The 12,369-nt window shown below is 49.5% G+C and overlaps 1 protein-coding gene across 1 annotated transcript in view; it reads right to left on the minus strand.

The window, feature by feature from the left end:
• Positions 1 to 3,680: 3,680 nt before the first annotated feature.
• ADAMTS14 (ADAM metallopeptidase with thrombospondin type 1 motif 14) overlaps positions 3,681 to 12,369 on the minus strand; it is a 50,187-nt gene continuing 41,498 nt past the window's right edge. Inside the window, exons 18-24 of the mRNA XM_049788106.1 lie at positions 10,908 to 11,076; positions 10,415 to 10,547; positions 8,349 to 8,556; positions 6,712 to 6,841; positions 6,471 to 6,592; positions 4,090 to 4,223; positions 3,681 to 4,005 (exon numbers count right to left, since the gene is read on the minus strand). Of these exons, the coding sequence (XP_049644063.1) occupies positions 3,681 to 4,005; positions 4,090 to 4,223; positions 6,471 to 6,592; positions 6,712 to 6,841; positions 8,349 to 8,556; positions 10,415 to 10,547; positions 10,908 to 11,076 (1,221 nt within the window). The remainder of the gene's footprint in view (positions 4,006 to 4,089; positions 4,224 to 6,470; positions 6,593 to 6,711; positions 6,842 to 8,348; positions 8,557 to 10,414; positions 10,548 to 10,907; positions 11,077 to 12,369) is intronic.

The following is a 12,369-nucleotide window of genomic DNA, read 5'->3' on the forward strand; positions in this document are numbered from 1 at the left end:
GCAAAAAAATCAAATAACCATTTAAAGAGCTTCTATATATTAAATTTAATTATCTTTCAATAATTAATGCTCACAATTAAGTCTTGAACTAAACTTCTATTTTTGCCTGATTCTCCGTCTATAAACCTTTCATTTGGTTTGTAATTTAGAAGTCTCTTTTTCTCCTCTTCCTCCCCCTCCCTTTTGCCTCAAAGATAAAGCCACCCTAAAGATTTCTGAGGAACTGAATTCCTCTTCACTTTACCTGCTCTCCTTCCCTCTATTCATTTTTTTCACCTTCCCTTTTTCTCCCCCCCCCCAAGGTTGGGGTTAGGTTTGGCTATGTTTATTCTTGAAATGTATGTTTATGCTTGATATTTATGATATAAATTAAGTGGAAAAAAGGAAAAAAGCCATTTAGTAAATGGCTTTGGGAAAACTGTATGTCCACATGCAAACTAATGAACTCTCATATCTTACAGAGTATACAAAAAATTACTTCAAAATGGGTTAAACTAGATATTATATCTGAAACCATAAAATGCCCTGAAGAGAATATAAACAAGAGACTCCATGATTCTAACTTCAGGGGTATCTCCAGGACATCAAAGCCAAGGGAATCAAAAGCCAAAAGAATTAAAAGTACATCAAACAAAAAGTTTCTGATACTAAAAGAAACTCATCAAAACAAAAATGCAGCCTACTAAAAGGGGGGAAAAGCTCACTCTATCCCACCATAATCTGATATAGGAATAATATTCAAAGAATTTTAGAAACTCTCAAAACTCTCAAAATGTTAACGTTAAGCAAATCAGCCCATTAGGAAATGGAACCGGGGCCGAAGTGACAGCACAGTGGGTAGGGCGTTTGCCTTGCATGCAGCCAGCCCTGATTTAATCTCTGGCATCCTATATGGTTGTCAGAGCCTGCCAGGAGTGATTCCAGAGCAAAGAGCCAGGAGTAACCTTGAGCACTGCCAGGTTTGACCCCTTCCCTCGAGCCCCACAAAAAAGAAATGGGACCAAATCATTACAATGTAAAATAAAACAACAACCAAAAAAAGGCATTACCATCTCACAGCTGCCAAAATCAGAAAGGGCTGGGTCAGAAAGGCCAATGGTCGGAGGCTCTTATGAGTAGGTGAAGGGACCTTAGTTCAATCCTCAGTATTGTGTGGTCCCCAAATACTGCTGGGATTGTGCTGAGGCCCAAGAAGCAATGCACTGTTGAATGGCTCAAGTCTGGTTAGATGAGTATCAGCCTCTTCAACACTGCTTGAGAAATTCCCTCTTCCCCCTCAAAAATAAATATCATTTTTAAAGGCAGAACCAAGTGTCAGGGGGCACAAAGCAAAAGAAATTTTCATTCACTGTTGGTGGGAATGTAAAGTAGTCCAGCCTCTACTGAAATAGCATAAAGGTTTCTCCAGAAAATTCAAAACAGAAACATCAAATGACCCAGAAATCCTACTCTATTCTTTCCAAAGTACACAACACACTACATCCAAAAGATACAGGCACAAAAGTGTTCACCACAGGGCTATTTACTGTGTCTGGGACACACCCTGACAAGCACCTATAGACAGTGAGTGAATATAGAAAACATGGCCAATGGGTTCATTGAAATATTATATAGGTGTTAGAAAAGGTGAAGCTCTGCCTTTTAGGACCACCATGGATGGAACTGGAGGGGGTCATGCTAGGAGGGATAAGCCACAAGAGAAAGACAATGACCAGAAAATTTTCAAGAAGTATGATATTATTCCACTAAAACATATACTACCCCATCTCATTTCAGACCACCCAGGCCTGTCTTCAGCAAGAATCCTGCTATGGGAAACCCTAGCAGAAATTCTTCTTCTTTGTGTCCTAGAAATTTTCCATATTTTTGCTCCATTGTGGCCTCAACTTATTTGCCAGTATGCAGCCCCTTTTCCCTTTGTGTTATGTTCAGAGCAAGTCCATGCCCTCTGCCTTAACAGGAAGCTTTTCCTGTCCCCCCCCCTTTTTTTGATGGCACTCAGGGGTTACTGCTGGCTCTGCGCTCAGAAATCACTCCTGACTTGGGGCCCATATGGGATGCCATATGGAGATGGAACCCGGATCAGTCCTGGGTGAGTTGCATGCAAGGCAAAAACCTTCCCACTGTGCTACCACTCTACCCTGTGTTCCTGTTCTGAAGCCAAACACTGTCTCTACTCTGAGTCCATTTGCCCATTCCATAGGAGAAGGAAGGCATTATCCCTTCAGTCCCAGCCCCAGAAAAGGGCTAGTTTCTTCTACATAACCTGGTTTGTTTCTGGAAATTTCTTCCAGAAAGTAGCTTCTGCAATCAATATTTTGCATTATTTTTCTTGAGTCTGCTTGCAAAAAAAAATAATAACACAAGTTATTGTCAGACCAAGGTTACTTTTAAACATTTTAAATAGAAATAAAACTGCAGCACAATGTTTTTTGGATTCAAAACAAAACACCAAGGACAAGGTTAATAAATACATTGAAATAATGCTGACAGCCTTCACAGCGGGCTGGGTCTCAGTGTGGGGAGATGAACACCCAGGAGCATCCCTGAGTTTGCTCCTCCCTGGCTGAGGTGTGGGCAGAAACACAACCCTGGTCCCCCAGCATGGCTCAGAACACCCTGACCCCCAGTCCTGAAGGCACGAGAAAAACAAGCACCTCTCACCTGCAAGGAAGTCTGGGAAATCCGCTGCAGGATTCGCAGTGGGGGACCTGTGGAAAGCCTAGAACCCCCTAACAGAGCCTGAGTTACTTCCTGAGAGCTCCAGAGAGGGAAGTTTCTGGGAATCACGAACACCCTAAGTCTCTACAGTGCCGAGGGACCCATACCAGTCCCCGGCCCACACCAGTCCCCTACACACATAGCTTGAGTGACCCTTGTCACCCTGGGACCCAAATTTGAGTGGACTAGCTCTCAGTTACAGGGCCTGTCCCAGCCCTACACAGCACCTCAAACCTCTGGGAACTCCAAAGTCAGGTAGGAGAAGCGGTCCCAAACTCCAGTGGGGTGTGGTCCTTGAGAAGGGCCAAGAAGTCAGGATGCAGTCTGAGTGTAGGTCCACTCATTGGTGCCCAGTGTTGGGGCTTTTGGCCCTGCACATATTGGAGCACCCCCACTCTGATGTATGACAAGAGTCTAACACTTCTTCTCTTGTGGGCTATAGTGGTGAAGTGGTGGGGACCCAGGAACAGCAGGTGGGAGTGGCTGCCACCTTGTCCAGCCCCAGCCAGGGTGGCTGGGCTCTGCCCCAAAGAGTTGGACCTGGAAGAGTCCCCCCAACAAGCCAGGCCCTGAGTCTCAGTCTTGAGGCCACCTTAGCCCCAAATCTTTTTCCCTTATCGGCCCCATAGCATTCTAAAAATTCTGGACAGAAGAAACCATCAGCAGAGCCTTATTCCGAAGGCCAGACAGACAGACAGGAGCCCCCAGAGAGCAAGTGGGGGTGAATGGACTGAGAGTTGGGGTCACCCCAAGGGCCCTCCCTGAACTGCTTCCCCAAATGCCCACTCTGTGGGGGGTTTCACAGCACCAACATGGGCAGCAGATCAATCATTGAGTAGAAGGCATCCAGGCTCAAGCACTGCCCTGCAAGCAAGTCCTCTGAGCTGGAAGGGAGTGTCACTGAACGGCCCCCAGAGCATGAACCTGAATGACAGGAGCCAGGAAGGCCGGGACAGGTCTCATGTTACTTGGGCCGTGGCAGGAAAGCTGGTGCCCGGGTCCTGGGCCTGGGAGGCAGGCATCGAGGCCTCAGTGGGCGTCCAGGGCGGTCCCCAGGCTGGACTGGGTGAGCTCCAGGGATGCTGCTGGATTGCTGGGTCGCTGGTGTCTCGAGGTCTGGGGAGCAGCGTGGACGAACCCCACGGAGGTAACTCGGATCCTATTGTCCCCTCGGTGCGCTCCAATGTCCCTGGAGGGGTGGTGGATCTCCACTGAGGACTCCAGGGAGTGGAGAAGGCAGAGGCCAGGCTGGCGTGCAGGTCCGTGTTGGGGCCCAAAGCCCACCTGGAGCACGTCTTACAGCATAGTTGTCAGAAGCCAGGGATGGAGCAATGGCTGCTTAGCATGTCTGCACCACAGGAGGTTGACCTGTCGCCCAGGCAGGGCTCGCCGGCTGCACACAACACACAGTGGCTGTGGGGGACAGCACTGGCCAGCAGGGGATGCTGCAGCCCACCCTCTGCCACCCACACTGCAGCCTTGCTGGGGATCTGGATGGTGGCCTGGAGCCCATTTGGGGAGGGATGTGAGTCCCCCAAAAGGGGCTGGAACACCCTACAGAGCAGTGTGTGTACTCCATCTCTGATTTTCATAACTTCCCCACCCCGGGGACTCCAGCTCACAGAGATGCATACTAACTAGGCCATCACTGTTCATCCCAGTAGGCTGGGCTTAACCAGCAACCACTGCCCTCTTTCTTCATCCAGAAGAAAAGAGACCCACTGGGGGATGCTAATCCTTGGAGTGTTCAAGTGTACAGCAAAGGAAGAGCCATGCTCAGCTAGAAGCCTCCCATCATTCACCCAAATGGCTAGAACCACCCTGCTCAAGCTGGAAGCCACTCTCCAATCATACATTCCAGCAGTTGCTCCTGAGCACTGCTGGGTTTCACCTAAACAGATAAAAAATACAGACATAGATATGCCTATCTGTTTGCATACAAATACATGGAACCAAGTAGTCCCAAACTTTCAATGGGCTATTGAAGTCCAATCTCTCAAAAGGACTCTTCAACCCTTTAAGTCCCTTCAACCCTCCAAGCCTCAGTTTTCTGGAAAGCGTGACTGATGCTGACATTTATCACTGCATAGGCATACAGTTAAAAGTTAAAATATCACCTAGAAATATTGTTCATGTTTTTATAATAACTCTTGGTATTGCCTTGCCAGACATCAGACAAGCCATGCTCAAGGCTGGTTCTGCTCAGGGATGGTGATCCTGCGGGGTTTAGGGTGCTGAGGATTAAACCTGAGCCAGCCACATGCAATGCAAGAGCCCACCCACCATACTGTTTCTCCAGCCCTGCTTTGTACTGATTCGGAAAGTGAGGAAGAGAAGTGGCAAACAAGGAAAGTGGAGGGTACTGTGAAGGAACGGAAGGATGGATTTTATCCAGGACTAGGGGAGAGGACAGGAAACCCAGAAGGCCACTAGGTGGCGGCAGAACTCTAGGCTCATAATCGGACCCACACTGGTTTTGGAGGGAAAAATCCTGCAAGCCCCAGTCTCCACAACCCAGGAAGCACCAACTCCGCAAGCACCAGCAAGACTGATACTTGAGGAAGCCCGGTCAAACTATTAGTTATCACACAGGCAAAGTTGATGAGCTCAGAGGTTCCACAACTGGAACAAGGCGCCTTGGAACAAGCTGATCTTGCCATGACTTATCTTGGCCCTGGTCCTTGGGAGAATGAGGAAGGGGAGACAAATGAAAGCAACTGAGGAAGATAACAGAAGAGTGTCTGGTCTCTGACAAGTGCTTGGCTGGTGTTTGGTTTTTGTTTGAGGCAGCATTCAGGAGTGCTTGGGGACTACTCCTGGCTCAGTATGCTGGGAAAAACTGGAGGATCATGCAGTGTTCAGGACTCAACCCAGAGCCTCTACGTATAAGACATGTGCTCCAGCCCACTGCACCATCACCCCAGGGCAGTTGGATAGACAGAGACAGGGAGATGGATGGATGGGTGGGTCATGGATTGATGGGGGGAGGTATGATGGGTGGCAGGTGGATGGATGATGGAAGAGTTGTGGGTGATAGATGGATGGATGGGTGGTAAGTGGGCAGATGGATGAATGGGTGGGTAATGGGTGAGTGTTGGGTGACTAGATGGATGGAAGGATGGATGATGAATAGGTGGATGAGTGAGTGGAAAGATAAATGCAAAGATGGAAAGCTGGGAAGGATGACGGTAGGATGGGCAAGAAAATGGCTGTTGAGCAGAGGGCTGTGTGAACAGATGGAAGGGTGGGTAGGGGAATAGGTGCAGAGCCAGAAGTAAACCCCTGGTGTGGCAAAAAGAAAAATACATGTTCCGGTAATCTCATCTAATTCTCTCAGGAACCTGGTGAAAACAATGAATTCAGATCTATGGTTGCTTATCTAAAACACCTGGAACCCAAGATGATTCAGGATCCAGAACTGTGGGCTTTATGAATGGAATATTTTGCCTACTCATGTATAATGTCCCCAGTAGCATCATAATGAAACTAAAATACATGTGTCCATAGTGAAACATGACTGTTCTCTTGCTAGTTCAAGTCAGAACATGCGGTCACACAGACTTCCCATCAATTAAAGAAAATATTTGCCAATCCCAACATTTGGAGGTTACGTATAAGGGGCCATGGGCAGTGCCAACATCTGCCATACTTCTCAGCAGAGGAGCTGGAACCCAGGAGACAGCTCAGCTCTTGCAGCCAAGGGTGAGCTGGAGTTATGCCAGTCCCCAACCTTGATAGTGGCAACAGACCCAGGGACAGATGGGGGAGACCCACTTACTTGATGGAATCGTGCTGTGTGAATGTGGGGGCTCAGATGGCAGCCCCTCGGGGCTTTCAAGCTCCACCTTCACTGCAACATTCTTGACATTTTCTGTGGGTGGAGAGAAACAGCTCCAATAGTGCCATTTCTAAAAAGTCGCATGCAAGATGTTGGCTCTCAGGCTGGGCTGAGGGGCTGGCCCATCCCTGAGTCCCATACCCACAGCTCACCTGTGCAGGGAGGGAAGCTGCAGATCTGGACTGTATCTGGCCTGTCACCATGGCATTGTCCCACACTACGAGTGCTGTTCCGGCACATCACCTGCCGCTGCTGGATGCCCTGTCCGCAGGACACAGAGCACTGCCCGAGGAGAGCCAGGCAAGGTATGGCAGGGGGCAGGTGGAGAGAGGAGGGGCCAGGTGTGACTCACGAACCAAATTAAAAATAAATAAGAATCCTCCTTACTGAGCAATATTTCAAACATATTAAAAGGTTTAGGGGGCAACAAACACTTGTGCAAATGCTATCCATAAACCATGATCCTGGCACCTTCCCAAATATTCCATTGAGTCTTCTTTTTTGTTTTTGTTTATGGGCCACTCCAGACAGTGCTTAGGGGTTACTCCTAGCTCTATCCTCAGGAATTACTCCTGAAAGTGCTCAGGGGACTATATGGGATGCAGAGGATCAAACCTAGGTCAGCCATCTACAAGGCAAATGCCCTCCCTGCTATGCTTTTGCTCTGGTCCTTACCCCAGTGGGTCTTTTTATAGCATACAATTCTGGCTGCGCTGGACTAGAGGCATTGCCCTTCATACTCCACTACTTTTCCCACAGAAATAAAGTTCCTCAGATTTCTCTGTAGAAGTTCAGACTGACTCTGTTGGAGCCACTTAACATATAGAGAACTTCCTCAAACAGCTAAGTGTTATTGAGGTGTTTACCACAGGAACATCCCCTGAACACACAGATGCCCTAAAAGAGATTTGGGGACCCAGTGGCTCATCTTTCTGGTCTCAGTGTCATCTCCTCAGAGAAGCCTTCTGTGACCATCCCTATGCTAAATCACATCTCCCCTGGCTCCCCACCCAGTACTGACTGCAACCTGAAAGTACTTTTGTTATGAGTTCACTTGTCTCTCCATCTTTCTTTGTCCCCCTCCCCAACACACACCCATGGACTGAAAGTTCCACCAGCCTAGCACTGGTGGTGCCAGCATTCCCAGTACAGTGCTCCTGAAGGGAAGCGACATTCAATCTCTCTTTCTTGAATTAAAGAACTTGCTCTAGCACGTCCGTCTGTAACATGGGCCTCCTGGTGCACAAGGCTGAAAAGAAGTCGATATAGGCAAAGGCCTGGACAGCACCACAGCCACCAGCACACACAGAACCAGTTTGGCTAAGCTCAGGGAAAAAAAAAACAACAACACGAGATGAAAGAGAACAATTCCTCTAGATGCCAAGTGATAAAGCGGGGAGAATGTTCAATCTTGGCATCCAGGAGTGATTCCTGAGCACAGAGTCAGGAGTAACCCCACATATCACCAGGTGTAATCCAAATACAAAAATAATAAAGAAAAGTGTGGCTGGAGAGATAGCACAATAGGCAGGGTGCTTGCATTGCATGTCAACCTAGGTTCAACCTAGGTTTGATCACCAGCATCCAATAAGCCCCCCAGTATGGCCAGGAGTGATTCCTGAATCCAGAACCAGGAATAAACCCTGAACATTGCTGGGTGTAGTCCAAAAACAAAAGGAAAAAGAAAGAAAATCTCTGAAAGACTCCAAACACCCTTTCCCAGACCCTTCTACACCCCAACTGCTTCCTCCCCTGGAATACACCCCCCCCCCAGGTGTCAAGTACTCACCTGGGACCAGGCTCCCAGCCGCCACTGTAAAGGGCAGGGCACACGGAGGCAGGGCCGCCGGGCCTCGGGCTGCTCCCCAGGGCAGGCCTTGGCTGGCACGGCCTTGCGGGTGTCGTTGGAGAGGGGCAAGATACATTGAACCCGGCGAACCTGCACCCCCAGATTGCCGCAGCTTCGGCTGCAGGGGCCCCACTTCTCCAGCACCCACCTAAGACAGAGCAGGAGGTGGAGAAGTGAGACTTTGGGAGATGCTTTCTACCCAATACACCCCAATACCATGGACCACACACAGGCTTTGGACCTCAGCAGCAGGGGCTGAGATTTACTGCACTGGGAGTCACTCACTCTCCTCTGAAACATGATGGAGGCAGTTGAAACCAAGGCAACCCAGGTCCCCCTCTAAGCCTACATATGTCCCTCTGCCCCCAGAATTCGGTACCTAGTCACTAAGTGTACATGTGCCTTGAGCGTGTGCTATTGGGAACTGACGTCTAGCCATACATGCAACACCTGACTCATGGGGCCAAACCTCCCTTCCTGGAGGCTCTGAGGACTGCAGAAAGCCCAGTTGGCCACAGGGCACAAGAAGACTGGCTAACAGGGCTAATAGCCTGCACAGCCGTGGCATCCATGGTGCTGGGCTCTGGCTCCGGGCAGCCACTCTGCTGGGCTCAGATCATTTTTCTCTCCATCTCATCTGGCTCCTTGTGAACTGGAGACTTGGATCTAGGTTTTGTCTGCATCCCGACTTCCCAAAGAAACAGATGCTGAGTCAGCAGTTCTGAGGGGACCGCAAAGAGTAGCCCCACTCCTCCTGTACCTTAAAACCTTTGAGGTTTCTCTTTTTGTTTGTTTAACTTTGGTTTGTTTTTTTTGTGTGTGTGTGTGTGTGTGTGTGTGGTTTTTTTTTTTTTTTTTTTTTTTTTTTTTGGTTTTGTGGTCACACCTGGTATTGATTAGGGGTTACTCCTGGCTTTGCACTTAGGAATCATTCCTGGCAGGCTTGGGAGACCACATGGGATGCCAGAGATCAAACCTGGGTCAGCTGCATACAAGGCAAACATCCTCCCTGCTGCTGTGCTATCACTCCATTCCAACCCAGAGTGAAGATTCTTGTGGCTTAAGGTCCTGGATTTGGGGGGTGGGGGGTGGTGGTGGCAGTTCTCAGAGGTTACTCCTGGCTCTGCCTCAGAAATTATTCCTAGCAGTAGGTTTGGAGGAATCACATGGAATACCAGAAATGAAACCCAGATCAGCCACATGCTAGGTGCTCCCCATTATGCTATAGCTCTGGCCCCCCTTGAGGATTCTTTGATCAAATGCAAGACTTTCCCAGAGAAGCCCTTCATTTCACACACATAAGCTAGGACCAGTGACTGGCCACACACCTCATCAAAAACTCCATCCTCAGCACCTCAGAACCCCCTGACTATCCAATCTCAAGCACCATCCTGTGTGGCCCTGGTGGTTTCTAGCAATGCTGGGCCTGAGGAGCACTGATCCAGGGCCCTTCATTGGTCCATCAGTCCAACTGATTGAGGGTCATCAAAAATGGCCTTGGGAGCCCTGTCTCCAGTTTGGGAGCCCCAGAAATAAACATAAATGTAGCTCCTGAGTCCAAAGCCCCTAAATTTCACTGGGAATTTGGCAAACAAGGAGACTGTCCAGGGTGCCTGGCCTGGGTCCCACAGGGGTCTCAGAGAGGGCCCCCAGATCCCATGATGGGACTCTCTGGAAATAAATCACAATCAAAAATAGGTGCCCAGAACCCTGGCCTGAGGCCTGGACCAGAGATCTGAAATCTCCTTCACTTCCAATCTCCTTCACCTCCAAGGCTCCACACACACACACACACACACACACACACACACACCCTAAAGGAAAGCAGGGAAGGAGCTGTGTTAAACTAAGCCTCCTGTCAAAGACAGGGGGCATCTTCTCCTGGTTGTGAAACTGAACCAGTGGAGACGGAATAAGCAGGGCATTGCAGGCTGAGCAGCCCTGGGAGCACACTCCCCTCCCTGAGAGAGGGCCTGGAGAGAGCCCCGTCCCTCCAGAACACTCACATGGGCTGGACACAGGTCTGCTGATTGCAGCGCCGGCGGATGGGCTTGGGTCGCTTCCGGGGGTCACACAGGTGCCGCTGCACCATGTGGAGGTCTCTGCGGCGCCGGCAGCCATATTTGGTGAACTGGACACCTGTGGGGATTGAGGGTCTCAATGCCTGGTCCTGAGAGACAACTGGGGCAGCCTCAGCCCCCCGACATCCTTACATCCCTCCTATCTTGTCCCATCTTGCCTCCCTTGATGCGTGTCACATGTATTTTGATGCAAGCAATCCATTGACAACTGTTCATATAGAGCTGGTGACCCTTTTACTGGGCAGCGACCGTCCCTCAGCAAACAGTCCTACTCAAAAGGGCTTCCCCATTCTGAGACTTCCAAGGGAAACGGATACATGAACTGGAGCAAGTTAAGTTAGAGATGGTGCCACCATCCAGCACTCTTCTCCCACCCACCCCCAGAGATTTTGGGGGACCCGGAGCAGCCCACGGGTACCTCCTCCACAGGTCTTGCTGCAGGGTGCCCAGCTCTTGAGTGCCCACTCATAAGAATCCGTCTCCTCCAGGAGCACATTGTTGTTCCCAATAAGAGGTAGTAGGTCCTCATGGATGGTATATTTGTAGCTCAGGCTGCTGTGGGATCCCCCCTTCATTGGGGGTAGCACCTGAAGGGTGACAGAAAGATGGCACAAAGTTGGAGCATACAGAAGCAAGGCCAACCTGGAACTGAGGCAGGGCAAGGTTATTCAAGGGAAGATTGTGTGGCCAGATGACAGCCAGCAGGGCCATTGCACCAGGGCTGGCCTGGGGGTGTCATAGGGACCCGTAGGCATTAGGCAGACTCAACCCTGATCCCAGCTCTGTGCCAGGTACCAGGACTGCACGTGCCCACTGTGCCTTTCCCTCTGGCATACAGGAACTCATGCCAAGCTGTAGGTCTGAGCCACTCACCAGAGACTCTGGGACTGGCTGGCTCAACAAAGATCTAGAACACAGATGCATGTTAGGGACCAAGTGATGAAAATCATTTCCTCACTCTTGGGTGGACTTTTGTATTTTTATTTTTTGGATGGAGCCTTTCCAGCCATGCTCAGGAGAGCTAGGAAGGGTGGCACTGGGAATTTTCAACCAGCCAGGCTGCCAATTTAGCATGACACAGAGGATGATTCTGCATGGGCCCTGCAGTGCCAGGGAGACCTGGGCCACCCCTTGGTGCCAAGGCATCTCCAGGGCTGCATCTGGCAATACTTTGGGGATCATGTGATAGTGCAATCAGACCCAGGCTGGATGCATGCCAGGCAGGTGCCCTAACTACTGTACTATCTAGGGCTATCAAGATTGTCTGGCAATGTACCTGCCTGCAATTTCCACAATGTCTATTTTATTTATTTATTTTTCTTTGTTAGCTTTTGGGCCATCCCAGCAGCACTCAGGACTTACGCTGGCTCTGTGATCAGGGATCATTCCTGACAGTACTCAGAGAACCATATGTGGTACCTGGGACTGAATTGGGGCCATCAAATGCTATAACCCCCATCTTTTCCCTCCAGTCCCTCGCCTACTTGTTTTCTCAGGCTTTGTGCTTAGTAAGAAGTCAAGGTTATTAGACTTTTCTCTGTTTCCTTGAAGAGTTCCATGGTTTGTGCACTGGTATTAGCCTCTCACCTATGTTAAGTTCATATTTTGTGTGTGGTGTGAGGTAGCCAGTTCATAAACCATTAGTGAAACAACCCTTTTGTTAAGGGGCTGATCTTGGTACCCCCATGAAAATTCAGTAAGTAGGAGGTCAGGAGTGGATGAATAAGAAAACAGGGGAACAGCAAACATGGTTGGGGTTGAATTGATCCACTGAGTGGATATGCTGGGTGCTTCTAACTCTGCCCTCGATAGGTGCATCAAGAATTAAAGCCCAAGGTTGTGGGTACCAGGCAGGGTCAGACATGAGGGTGTGAGCAGAA

This window comes from Suncus etruscus, chromosome 15 (genome assembly GCF_024139225.1).
Source record: "Suncus etruscus isolate mSunEtr1 chromosome 15, mSunEtr1.pri.cur, whole genome shotgun sequence".
In the NCBI taxonomy this organism is placed as follows: domain Eukaryota; kingdom Metazoa; phylum Chordata; class Mammalia; order Eulipotyphla; family Soricidae; genus Suncus; species Suncus etruscus.